This window comes from Drosophila navojoa, chromosome 4, assembly GCF_054131105.1.
Source record: "Drosophila navojoa isolate 15081-1374.11 chromosome 4, UAZ_NAV_1.0, whole genome shotgun sequence".
NCBI classification, from domain to species: domain Eukaryota; kingdom Metazoa; phylum Arthropoda; class Insecta; order Diptera; family Drosophilidae; genus Drosophila; species Drosophila navojoa.
In genome coordinates this window covers 24386008-24399385 of record NC_142892.1, presented here as the reverse complement: position 1 = coordinate 24399385, position 13378 = coordinate 24386008, and the positions used below count along the sequence as shown (strand labels likewise).

Genomic DNA, 13378 nt, shown 5'->3' with positions numbered 1-13378 from the left:
TTACAGATTTTGGATACCACGCCCCTTTCGCCACCAATTTGTAAAAAACGCATTTCAAATACTAGAGACTTGTGCCTTAGAATGTACACACATTTAAACATTGGGATTAGGTTCTGAAAGTTTCATTAGGATTGTATATCTACAAAAGAAATTATTCAACGAATAAATTCTCATACTATTGCCCACACTGCAGCGCAGCCGATTCGCAGTCGCTGCTAACTACACCGTCAGCAGAGCTTGATCTTAAACGTATGTACGTGTGGACGCATGACCAAATAGGACGTGTTTTTTGAGTCATTCCTCTGGATTTTTAAGTTGTACATCTCAGGTGCTCACTTAATTTTCCAAATTCTTTTGTGAAATGGTCAGGCATTACTTCTGAAATGTTATTCCATCGGTTAAAGCCAAGGGTGCAACACAGTAGGTAATATGGAAAGGATTCAAGTGCGTGAAGGTTTCTGAGGTACCTTCAGACATAAATTTCATTGAAAATATATGGAAACATGTGAAATCGCAGCCTGCGAATTATGGGTGGCTCCAAGAGAAATGATAGAGCTGTGGGAAAGGAACAAGGACAATTGGTGGCCGAATCCTTTTGAAATGGTGCGACGGTACACATTATTATTAATTATTAAAACAAGTAAGAAAGCTCTAGTCGAGACTGCTCGACTACGAGATCCCCTGAACCCCACAAGCAACTGATATTTCAATAATAGTTAGCACACACACACGCACACGCATACAAACAAATACACGCACACACATACACATATAGATAAACACACGCATACCCACACACACGCATATACAGGCGTTTGCGCTTTGGTTGCGCTGCAGTGTTGGCAATATAATGAGAACTTATTTGTTGAATAATTTAATTTCTAGACCTACGATCGTAATGAAACTTTCAGAATGTAATCATAATGTTTAAATGTATGTGTATACCGAAGCACAAGTCTCTAGTATTTGATATACGACTTTTATAAAAATGATGGTGAGGGGGTGGATTTAGGGGTGGGTGGTAAATTTTAACAAAAACCCAAATTGTATAAAATTCATCTTAATATACATTTTGAATTTGGAGACTCTAGCTTGAAAGATGTAGGAGATATCATTATTTAAGTGATCTTCGAAAGGGTTTTTATCGATAAAAAAATATCGGAATAAATTGTCGTTTTTTCGTGATAAACTCGATATGCGCGTGATATATACGGACATTTTAAAAAAAACGTTGAAGTCTCTAGCTCTTATATCTTCTGAAATCGACGCGTTCAAACATACGGACAGACGGACGGACGGACAGACAGACGGACAGGGCTAAATCGACTCAGCTCGTCGCCCTGATCAAGAATATATATACTTTATGGGGTCTGCCACGTCTCCTTTTGCCTATTACATACATTTCAACAAAACCATTATACCCTGATTTCCCATTTTCAATGGGTTCAGGGTATAAAAATGTAAATAAAGTCAAATGTTACAGTTTTGCACTCCGTACATTTTAATTACCAAATACATTTATTAATAATTTTTATACCCTGAACCCATATTTAAAACATCATGATTACGTTCTGAAAGTTTCATTACGATCGTAGGTCTAGAAATTAAATTATTCAACAAATAAGTTCTCATTATATTGCCAACACTGCAGCGCAACCCAAGCGCAATCGCCTGTATATGTGAGTGTGTGTGTGTGTGTATTTGTTTGTATGAGTGCGTGTGTGGGTGCTAATTATTATTGAAATATCAGTTGCTTGTAGGGTTCAGGGGATCTCGTAGTCGAGCAGTCTCGACTAGAGCTTTTTTACTTGTTAATTCTTATAATTCTTCCAGCCAACCGAATGATTTCAAATTTCAGATAAGACAGCTAAATATCGTACTAATACAACAAAATTAAGATCTTAAACATCCATAGCTTAGAAGCGAAAATACAGATCTTTGAAGTTGCAACATTGAATTCGTGCTACAGTTTTGCTCGTCACTGTATGTGTATGTTTGCATAAAAGAAGTGCAGAATGATTAAACTATTATAAGCGTGGAAGGTTCAGGGTATCTCCTACTTGTTCTGTGTGTGCGTTTCTTGTGCAATAAGAAAGACTCCAAGAATTATTGTGAAGTATCATTATTAATTTCGTAGTCCAGCAGTGTTGACTTTCTTACTTGTTGTTTTTTTTTTATATGGTGATTTATTTACTTTGGAAATTTCTTTGACAATCATATAAAGCTTATGCTATACATGTATTTTTAACAGAGATTAAAAATATTGTCAAAGATTACTAAATGATTCAAAAGAGTGCTTTCAGTATACTCACATTAAATGAAATTATTAGAATGACACATTGTTGAGTCCCGATATACTTCATACATTGCTGAAATTTGTATACTTTATGTGAAATTAATTTTAAAGAAGTCAGAATTTCATGATTGGTGCAAACGCAGTTTGAAATTGTTGCGCATTTCAAAATCAATCTCGTATATCTCAAATTTTCGCTCCGGCCAGACAACGGCTTGAGTTTTACCTTACAAAAGTCAAGATCAAAGTTGGCTCTTCAGACGTAATTAAGCCATTTGCAGCACGTTTTGCCCATTCAAAAAATATACTTTGACCTCCTGCCCTTTGTGCTCTTATCGCAGAGAGCAGAGCGGGCCCAAAGGCAAGACTCATTTGAATTGTTGAAGACGAAGATAAAAAAAAGCAGAAAGAGAAGAGAAGGAGAGTTCCGCCAAGCTCGTAACAAGTCAAAATTTGAGCAACCCCCCCAAACGATGGGCGTTTGAGCCCGTTGGGCTCAAATTCGTAGGAAAATCACGCGCGCTTATCTCAACCTTAACCAAACCCACGCAATTAACGCCCATTGCGCTGTCACTGTGAAAAATGAGGCCGAACAACTGGGGCGGAGCAGCGCGGAGGGAGGAGTGGCAGGGGAATGTATAGATTGAAGGGGAGCTGCGGAAGTAGTTGCCCCAAACCCAGTTAAATTCTGGGCAATTGCGAAATGATTTGCAAACGATGCGCAATCGAAATCGAATTGGAACTCCCCATAGTAGTCGGCATTTAGCAATAGCTACAAATTTTAATTGCCGTTGCGATAGCGCCCTGTAGCTGTAGCTGGAAGCAGCCCGAGGAGGAGGTGGAAGTGGCGGAGCAGTGGCGTCTGCTGCTTCACAATAAGTAAGTCGAATTGATAAGAGAGTCACGTTTCACGTTGCACGGAAGCCAGCTGAAGTGCTCCAGCATCGGCCAAGGCAGGGAGGCGTTCCCCAAAGACAATGTTCCGGGTGTCTCCATTATCAATGACAGCCGAACGGAAACAATGGTTACTCTTTTATTGCCACGACTCCTGCTCGAGGAGAAGGAGCAGGCAGCAGGCAGCTGCTGTCTTTGTGAGTAAAATTGATAAGATGCCGAAAATGACTTGGAAAACAATAAACGTGGCCATGAAATGAATAAAGGCTCTGCATTTAGCACTCGGAATGAATAGAGCGCCACTTCAATGGAGAGAAACTCAAATGTAATTTCAATGCATAAACAGAACGTTTGCGCATTTTAATGAGGGTATTACTTGTGCCTCCTGCTGATCGAAAATCGAAGCGAAAAAAATCGGATATTACAGTTGTAGAAGCAGGCGGAGCGGAGAATAGGTGAATAGGAACTGCTATATATATATTCTTGTGCTATCGATTCTCGATTATATATTGTGTGATGCATTAACTCATTATCTTCATCAGCTGAGTGGAAGAAACCAGCACTGGCCGCTGATTCAGGGCAAAACTTGCTCTCATTTAATCAATTTCATTTGATGAGACAACAAAAGTCGAGTCCATTCCGGCTTGTTCTGATGCGCAACAAAATTTTATGAAATACTTGAGGGAAAATTTTATGTCTTGGCGCAACATAAAATTTTAGCGCTAGCAAAAGTGCCGCGTCTTAAGCCGTTGGCGGTTTCTCCTCTCGGCGAGACAGAGCTTCGCTCAGCCTTAGCTTGGCTAATAATATCAAGCATTTACACCTTTATGGAGCGCACTTAGAGCGTTTATTTATGCTAATGGCCGAACAGGACAAGCGGGGCCCACTGTTGTTGTATCTCAAAGTTAAGCCACCGAAAGTGGCGTCGGGGCGAGCTTTACACTAATACCACCCCGAAGCGCTGTAAAAGCATAAAAGAGCATTACAACAGCAGCAGAAGGAGGAGGGAGAGCAGGAGGAGCTGGAGAAGCTGGAACAACAAACAGAACATCCGATAGTCAGCTCAAGACTAGAGCAGGTAAACTTAGTGCGAGTCCATTTCATCACATAAGACAAAAGTTCGCTTCAGTCGCCACCCTCAGCTCTTGACCTCCCCATGCGGTGACTGTGGCGGCGGCAGTGGAGAAGTCCTGGGGCAGCCTCACAGCCTTGTCACGAATGTGTTTGTAATTTCCCCAGAGTGTGTTTGACTTTGACGACTTAAGTTGTAAACTTTAACATTATCATTTTCACTACAAGGCGAGGCGAGCAGCTTCTTTGGCCTTCGGCTACCAGCAGCCGGGAGCAGCTAACAGACATGGCCTGCTCCTTGGAGCGACTGCCCTGGCATACGGCATGTGGGGTGTGTGGCATGTGTGTTTGTCCTGCCCGCAAGCTTAGCCAGACATTTTGATGATGTTGACCTTCGCTACTTTTACTTTTCGCAAAGTATCTTTGCTTCTTTACATTTTGCAGCAAACTCCCGACCCTGTTGACATATCGAATTACACTCGAACACACAGCAGAGCAGCGGGAAGGAGAGGAGCTGGATCGTTTCATAGATTTTTTCGTTCGCCTTGAAGTCGAAGCCGCAGCGTGAATCCAGCCGTGCTAGATGGCGGCTCGAATTACCGAACTGCCGAACTGACTTCCTTTGCTACATGTGTCAATTAGTTAAATCAGAACACGAGAACACGTCAGCCGCATATGTGGCAATCCCTCCCATCACACGACATCCACCGCCACCGCCACGACCATCGCAACCGCCGCTGCCACCACCCAGCGAGCCATGCACCCCTTCCTGAAGGGCTCGACAGCAGCGCATTGAATGTCATCTCCAAGGCTTTTCCATTCGTGCGTGCCATTTTTCACGAAATACTGAAAAAAAGAAACAGCAAATAATTTGAACTTGCAGCAGTCGGCACAATGCCCTCCAAAGCATTTAAAGGTTTGATTTATTAAAAGCATATTATGTGGCATTAATAATTCTTAGCCTTCGCTCATTACTCACATTTACATCAATGCAATAATTTGATACGCTTTGAAGCACCGAAGAACAGTTACTAAAATAATCCAAACTAAGATTTTTTCCACATAGTGCTGTTAATGGAATATGATGACAACAGTCAACTATGCAAAAAATTTTATATGTATCCTTCAAGCAGTATATTTATCGATATTTACAAGAATGAATAAATGACTTTAAATCGAAAGCTGAGAGCAATGAGAGTCCAGATGAATATTATTATTAAATTTTGAATTGTAACGAAAATCGAAATTCTATAAAATACATCTTAATATATGTTTTAAATTTGGAGACTTTAGCTTTAAAAAAGTAGGAGATATAGATTTATAACTGATTTTCAATAGGGTTTTTTATCGCTAAAAAATAACGGGATGAACTCGATATCCGCGCTGTATATACGGACATTCTAAAAAAGTTCTAGTCTCTAGCTCGTATATCTTCTGAGAGATCGACCCGTTCCAGCATACGGACAGACGGACAGACGGACGGACAGACAGACAGACGGACAGTACTATATCGATTCAACTTGTCGTCCTGATCAAGGATATATATACTTTGTGGGGTCTGCCACTCCTCCTTCTGCCTGTTACGTACATTTTAACATAACCATTATAGCTTGATTTCCCATTTTCAATGGGTTCAGGGTACTAAAATAAATAAATATAATAAAAATAAGTATAGTGTAGCATACTATAATACTATTTTTATTACTTTACTCATTTTTAGAGCACATTGATTTTAGCTGCATACATGATATTAAACGAATGAGGATCAAATTCAAAGTAATATTGAACAATCTTATTGCATACAACTCTTAACATTGATTACAATCTGATTACGTTTTTCAGTAACATGCAGCTTCCCATGTTAAGTTTTTCTTTCAGTCTGATTTTTTTTTTTCTCATGGAAATCAATTATTGTGAACAGTGTAAACCTGATATTCAGCACCGTGAGCTTATCGCAAATGATGTTAGCGCAACGTGTGCCGTAAATTAGAATCAAATTGAGAGGAGTCAAACTGATTTATGCGTTTCCCATAACCAATTCCGCTTGTATAACAAGAGATAAGCGCGCGGAACAACTGCAGATCCCGTGGACGGACGTGGAGGCTGGAAAATGAAAATGCAAAAGGTAAACAGTGAGCCGTCGGCTGGACCACCCTTTGACACGCGACCTGGGCTGTGGTGCTGTCCGGGCTGCGCCAATCACAAGGACATAATCAGCTCGATTTCATGAATCTCGACAAGCTGCTTATCTGATGAAATGTGAGCGGAGTTCTAAGGATCTTGCTCACTTGATAAACATCTCACACGCTTGGCTTGCAGACTTCCTACTGGCCGTGGGGGCTGTCAAAGTGACAGCTTAGGCAATGCGAGGGCGAATGCTAAGTACAGTAATGCCTGGCGCGTGCGGCTGTCAGAAGCGGCCTGCGTAGCTGTCCTGAGCTCTTCATTTTTTTGTTCTCTGATTGGCATCGGAAATTGAAGTGTTTTTATTAATTTCGATTGGACATTTGCGCACTGACTTCCACAAGTGCGAATATTTCATTACGCGTCTTCATTTGAGCAAAGTCGGCAGCTCCCAGTCCTCGTTTCCTGTCGAATTTCCGCAGCTCGCCTTTTGTTTCTTTTCTACGGTTCTGGTTTGTGGCAATATTAAAATTCATTGACGTAGCTCGACAGATTTGTTGCGCAATTTGATTGACAGTCAAATGCGATTGATGCTTATTGAATTGTGCCAAAAGCAGGAGGCGGGCTTATGGGTAATGGGAGAACTCCTCAAGTGATCCACTGTTTTTTGAGCATCAGTAATCCGCAGAGTAGGCGCTCATTTTCGACAGCTCGATTAGAATTAAAAACATGTATAAAAATCTCAGAAAAAATACATTTTATATAGTGATAATATTCTAGTCTTAGGTTTTGTTTAAGTTCCGAAACAACTTTTGATTTGAAAAATGGCACCCAATCACCGCGAAATCTCGCCATTCTTGAAGCTCGTTCGCGACTTTCTTCTGGGTCGCAAGCATGTGACCAACAACCGCTACGCGGAAACAGTCAGTGCTCGAAGCCAGACTCCTCCCACTATTCCCGAGGGACCTCCCACTCGACTCTTCGGCAATCAGTACTATTTGAGGGATCCGCGGCGTCAGATGGGGCCTCCCATTGACGTGGTTGAACAGAAGAAGAAAGAACTAGCCGCGGCCAAGGCTGCCGAAGCCGCTGCCAAGGCTGCTCCCAAGGACGCAAAGCCTGGCGCTGCTGCCGGAACTGTTTCCAAGGGTGGTCCGTCTCCGCCTTCTGCCCCTTCAAAGGCAGCTAGCAAGTGTGCTCCTGCTGCTGCCGAAGCTGCGAAGCCTAGTCAAGGGGTACAGCACAAAAGCGGATCTGGGCTTCCCGTTCCGGGAAAGATGCACAACTGGGATTAGTTGAAAGGTCGAAGTTTTTAAATTTAAAGTGATTCACAGACATTTAAAGTGATTTACAAACGGTGCATGCACCACATTAAACTTCTCTGCGCTCATCAGCTGTCCAGCTATTCTGTAATTCAGTTATTCACTCGTCGAATTGTTCAGCAGTGCGAACGTAATTGCTGCCTTAGGCACTTGACACAATGGCGAGCGATGTCAGTCAACAGTCAGCGACAATTCGAGAGGGGGCGGTGCGATAAGGGTCGTAAAAACGGAAATCTAATTAGACATCGGAGGCGAAAATCATTTATTACACCTGCATGAAAATTTAATTAAGCGCACAATTAACAGACCTGATACCTTTACGGCCCGCGTCGGGGCTTATGTATGCGCTTTATAATATTTAATGCCATCAAAATTTATTTGCAATTTAAAACGAGGCAATTTTCGCAGCGACGTTGAGTGGATTATGCCAATTGTTGATGATGATTGGAGGTCGATTGTTAATTGTCTGTTGCCGTAATTTATGTTAATGACTTTTCACATCGATTTATTGATTGCAGCAATGCTGCCCACGGCAGCATATGAAACCCACCCTAACCCTGTTTAAACGCATATACGAAAATGTAATCTTATTTGGAGCTATGCAAAAATTCTTATATACATACAGTCAGTTATTTTTTAAATTTATTGAAATTGCCCTTATGAGCCATAAACCCATCGAGGGTTGACTTCAGCTTGAAGTGCCCTTCGCCAGATTGCAAAAGGGTGTCAATTGCTTGGAAATTTCACTCTGCGCCTGTCAAGTCAACATGTTGCCAATGCTGATTCTCATTTCGCAGCTGCCAGAAAATATGAATTTCGCAACGGAGCTGTATCACTTTTTCCTCCAGATTTGTTTTCCTCCGTCTGTTTGCAGCTTGCGTGGATTTATTGAGAGTTCCGCTCTCTTTTTATGGGGCCAAGAAATTTATTTATTAAGTTGTTTACTGCCTCCACAGTCATACGTAACATACTTGTCCCCAATCAATGCTAATTTCTGGGTCACACGTGGCCTCGAGTATCCCAGAATCCAGTCTGGACTTCAATTAACTTACACGTCATGTTTGAGTCGAATAAATATGATGTGCCAAACACTCTTTGGACTCTCGTAATAATTAATGTGTGCTTAAGAAAAGTCCCTTTCAACTCCTTTTCAAATGTCAATTTCGGCAAACCAAAAATTGCGGGCTTCAGACGACAGATGGGCGCGATTGTCAACGCGTTCCACGAGCTCTTCTCGTTGGCGTCAAATGTTCAAATGCTACTCCAATCAGAAACGCGTAATTAAAATATGTACAAACATGCCAGGGAGCTGGAAGAAGAGGGCCAGAGTTTGTTTACTTTGCGTGTTTTGCTATAAAACCAAAAATAACAAAAACGACAGCAGGATCCGCCGCAGCAGCAGCAGCGGCGGCGGCGGCGGCAATAACAACAAGAATAGAATTTGCATAAAGCAACAAACAGCTCGCAGGCTTAGGAGTGGGTGTTGAGCGTCGAGTGTGGGCGTTGGCTTAGTGGGCGCCCTCAAACGGAAGTTAATGAGTGCCGGAGTGGGACTTTGAGACTGTGGAACAGTGGGAAAGTGAGACAGCGGGACAAAAAGAAGGAAATCCAAAAATTCAATCCCCAGAACGCGGGCGAAATCACTTCATTAATGCGTCATTTGTAAGGGAGCATGACCGAGTCTATAGTCGCTACATGGCCAGGACATGGCCATATGCGAGCAAATATGGCCGCGAGGCAAGTGCTCCTGCTCCTGCTCCTTCTCCTGCTCCTGCCAGAAACGGAAGTTGTCTCCGCGCCTAGCACGAAAGTTTGCGCGAAACTTGCCACCAGGCTGGAACAACGTGTGACAGTTGCCTGGGAAAGTTGATTATTTTTTACACGCAGGGCTCTCTAGGCCGCGCAGGGGACGGCGGGGCCGGCAGCAAGCTTCTAGTACACTGAATAATGACTTTTACTGTTGCGTCGCATCCTCGTAGTCAGCAATGCCTTCGGGCCAAGTTTACGAGGTTTTTTTTTATCAGACCTCCGTCCCCGCCACCCCTAAAGAATGGCTGACAGACTTTGTACTCAGAGTTATGCAGGCTCATTAAGTTGTTATACAGTTTAGAGAGAAAATTGTCAGCTTGCTTAATTTGGTGGAGCAGAGACACAAGGGTGTGGAACGTGGGAAGTGGAAGGCGAGAGCCGGGAAAACCGGGACCGGAGCACAGGCGCATAAACAAAAGATTTCCGTGGCTGGCCCTCAGCTTTTGTGTCCGTGTCGCAAGCTCATGAAAATTGTTTAATGAAATGAATTTTAAGAGAAATTTATTATATGTCCGAAACGAAATGAAAAGGGAAGTCCCCCAATTTATTTTACAATCTATGGCTGGGCGAAAGTCCGGATGTATATTTCAAGTATAATTAAACCTAGGCCTCTCCATTCAACCGCTCCCGGCACACTAGTGTAGCCCAATGGTACGTCCAATTACAATTGGGGATGGAAGCTTTCAGATTTAAATGCAACAAGCTGCAGCTCGTCTATGCCACAAAGTCGATGTGAAGCCTTAATATCTCCGCCTTTCACTCTGAGCTGCATGACCACATCAACTTTTCTCTTTCACAATTTCACCTTCAATTAAACTTGAGTTAATTGACAGCGTTGGAACCAAATCCTGCACAAAGCGCTGAGCCACCGCGGCAGCACCACCACCACCCAGGTGCACAAGCACACACACACGCACACACACACATTAGGGGGTCTGGCCCGAGATAAATGGCGATGCCTTAAACTGATTGTGTGGATTAAATTGCCATATTGGCGAAATTGGCAGCGACGGTGTCAAAGTGGGGACAGCAAGGGCTGCGCCGGCTCCCAAACTCCGAACTCCTAATTCCAGAAAGGGAGGCAGAGTATCGAAAACTTGTTTTTGATAAGCGCAATTATAATTGGATTTGGGAGAAGTTGCTCCAGAGGCAGGCAGGTAGCTTATTAGATGGAAGCAGAAGTCGAGTCAGCCCAATGATTAATCTACCTCTGGAGTATTTAAAAAGAAAGATGCGCCTTAAGGGCAAGGGTAAGGGCAAGGGCAGAGACAGGGGCAATGGCAACTCGAGCAAGCCAATGGGAAAATTGGAAATTGTTATGTTTGGCTACGATAAAGACGTGTTTCGCCTCGCTCACCCCCTGCGTATTTTTGTAAATGTTTGCTGTCAAGATAAGCACCACACAGCATGTGGTTTTATTTGCTCTGACTCGACAGCCCGGCAGACCCGACAAACTCGAGTGAGTTTCGAGAACGAGCTCGTCCCAGGACTTAACAAAGACAAATGAAGCTGTTACCGATTGACAGAGTCCCGTAGTCTCTGATCTTATCGCCTGTCGGTCCGATTGTCGTTGCAATGCAACAGATTTGATGTGCAGTTGACTGGTCGCCCGGTTGACGGCCATTAATTGGGCTTAATTATTAGGCTCTCAAAGCGTGCCCCGCCCCACCCTGTAGAGCCACAGAAATGTTTTGAAACTGTGTTCTCTTTGTTGCAACACCAGCGAATCTTTCAGTTATTTACTCCCTCTCCCCCTCCACCCACCTGCTCCGAGCTGTGTCAATAGCTCATTAAAAGTCCAAAAGTCTACTAGACCACATAACCCAAAATGAAAGGCATTTATTCGGGTCCATGATTAAGCGCAGACAACGTGGCTCGCCCCATCTGGACACACGCTCCCCGGTTTGTCAAATATTCCGGCTTAGCAACAATTTAGAAATGCAAATGGGGTCCGCTCGCCCAGTTCCCGTTTTCGCCACCAAGCCGAGACATAAATTCCAAATTGCTTGTCTCCTGCCCGCGGGCGCTGAAACTCCCAGCAAATTATTGAATATTTTGGATCGCGTCTCCCACATGTGCGGCGCGTTCAAGGAACTGCTTTGAGTTCTCTGATTGCATGTTTATTTTCCGAAAATTGAAAAACAACAATCCTAAAAGCGGGCAATTTTTGTTAAGCTATTTTTTTACAGCCATTTTCCCAACATAACAATTAAACCGTTTCCCAGAATTTTCGGGGGGACTTCATTACCCCCATCTTTCTGATGCCCCCGGTCCGTTTTCAGTAGGCTGTGTTTTTCCACGCCTTTTGTTGCGTATGCAAATTAATGATGGCAATGATTTGTGGGCAGTCCTCGGGTGCCTCGAAGGCGAGGACTTATTTATTTTCCTACTCGCAATTTGATTGTTCCTAAGTCTTAATTGTGCTTGTCATTGGCTGGGGGAGTGATAGGACTGGCGATCAATTACGTCTATAGAAAGCGAAGGCAAAAGCTATTCCTATCTATCTTTACGGAGTTTTAATAACTCTGGCTTATTATTGAAATCAACTAAGAATATGTAAAATAACATGGGAATAACAGATTTTGAGAATGTTCTCCCAAGTCCAGTCAGTCTGCGTATAAGTCGATGATCATATTTCGAATGAGTTTATATGTAGGTATATACATGTATAAATTGCTTACACTATTCTGTATGAATACTCTATACTGCGTCGGCTGCTATTAGTATCATATTAAACATATTACAAACACAGTTCAATTACGTATTAAGCCTCATATGGCCTTAACTTCTTCATTTAACTTTTGCTTCATTTATCAAAATATTCTAAAGAATTATATCGTATACTTTAAATATACACTCACATCTTCAATAAAATCTTACTTGACAAATTCTTTTACTTTAAACTTCTACAACTCACGGGTTGGACTGCTATAATTCAATAAAAAGCGCTTTCAGTCTTTGTTCAGTAATGAAAAACTGTTATAGTCACACACACCTACAAGTCAGATTTACTCTGTGTAATATAAAAGAAAAGTTTTAGGCATCAGCTTGCAGTCCCATATATACATATCTTTATGTTTCGAATGCATCGTTAATAAGTAATAATTCCCAATGTTGAATTAAATGTTGCATTATTTAAGTTATTAGTATACTTTATCTATAAACGCCTCACATCCTTGACGTCAGATGGATGTACTTTAACATGGGAGAACCTTTAAAATCCCGAGGTCAGCCTTTAAATTTTTACTAATTGCCAGCAAAGTTTGGCCCGCCCATCAATCTACTGAGGGCTACATCAAAGTTGCACACTGCGCTTTTATGCAGATAAATTGTCGGGTATTTTCAGCCCACTTCTCTCATCGCTGGAGTCGTGACGGTCTTCGTCCTACTGCTGCTACTCCTGCTCCCGCTCCTGCTGCTGGCTGCTGCCGTTTCGTTTCGTTTGGCTGGTTTTGCAGACGCCGCCGCGTCAGTTGTTTGGGCAGGCCGAGGCAAGGACGTAGACTGAATCCCAACGGAACTAGCCGGAGTGTCGGGGCTGCTCGGCTGATTGTTTCACAAAAGTTTTGCTGGAGCCGCCCAACTAACTATTGTTGTTGTGATTTTGCAAATTAATTTGCTTATAATTTTTACGCTTAGTTAAACACAATTTTGAGTGATTTTCACACAGAAAATGCTCGTTGCTAAAAAGTTTCGCCTCCTACCAGCAGAAGGCAGTGCACAGTGGAACCGGATGATTGAAATTACACACTGAAAACGAATAACTGACAATCTTGATGTGTGAATACGTCATCTAACTTTGTAAATTTACTGCAAATTTATTTGGCTGTTCACATTAAAGAGTACTCTCTACTCTCATACATTT

At 42.5% G+C, this 13378-nt stretch overlaps 2 protein-coding genes across 2 annotated transcripts in view; one reads left to right on the top strand and one right to left on the bottom strand.

Moving 5' to 3' along the window:
• Window positions 1-13378, bottom strand: part of LOC108650333 (uncharacterized) — an 87568-nt gene that overhangs the window by 36366 nt on the left and 37824 nt on the right. The window lies entirely within an intron of this gene.
• On the top strand, window positions 7062-8318 carry ND-B14.5AL (NADH dehydrogenase (ubiquinone) B14.5 A subunit-like). Its single transcript, XM_018102636.3, has one exon. It carries the CDS (start codon window positions 7207-7209, stop codon window positions 7675-7677), a length of 471 nt encoding a protein of 156 aa, XP_017958125.1. The 5' UTR covers window positions 7062-7206; the 3' UTR covers window positions 7678-8318.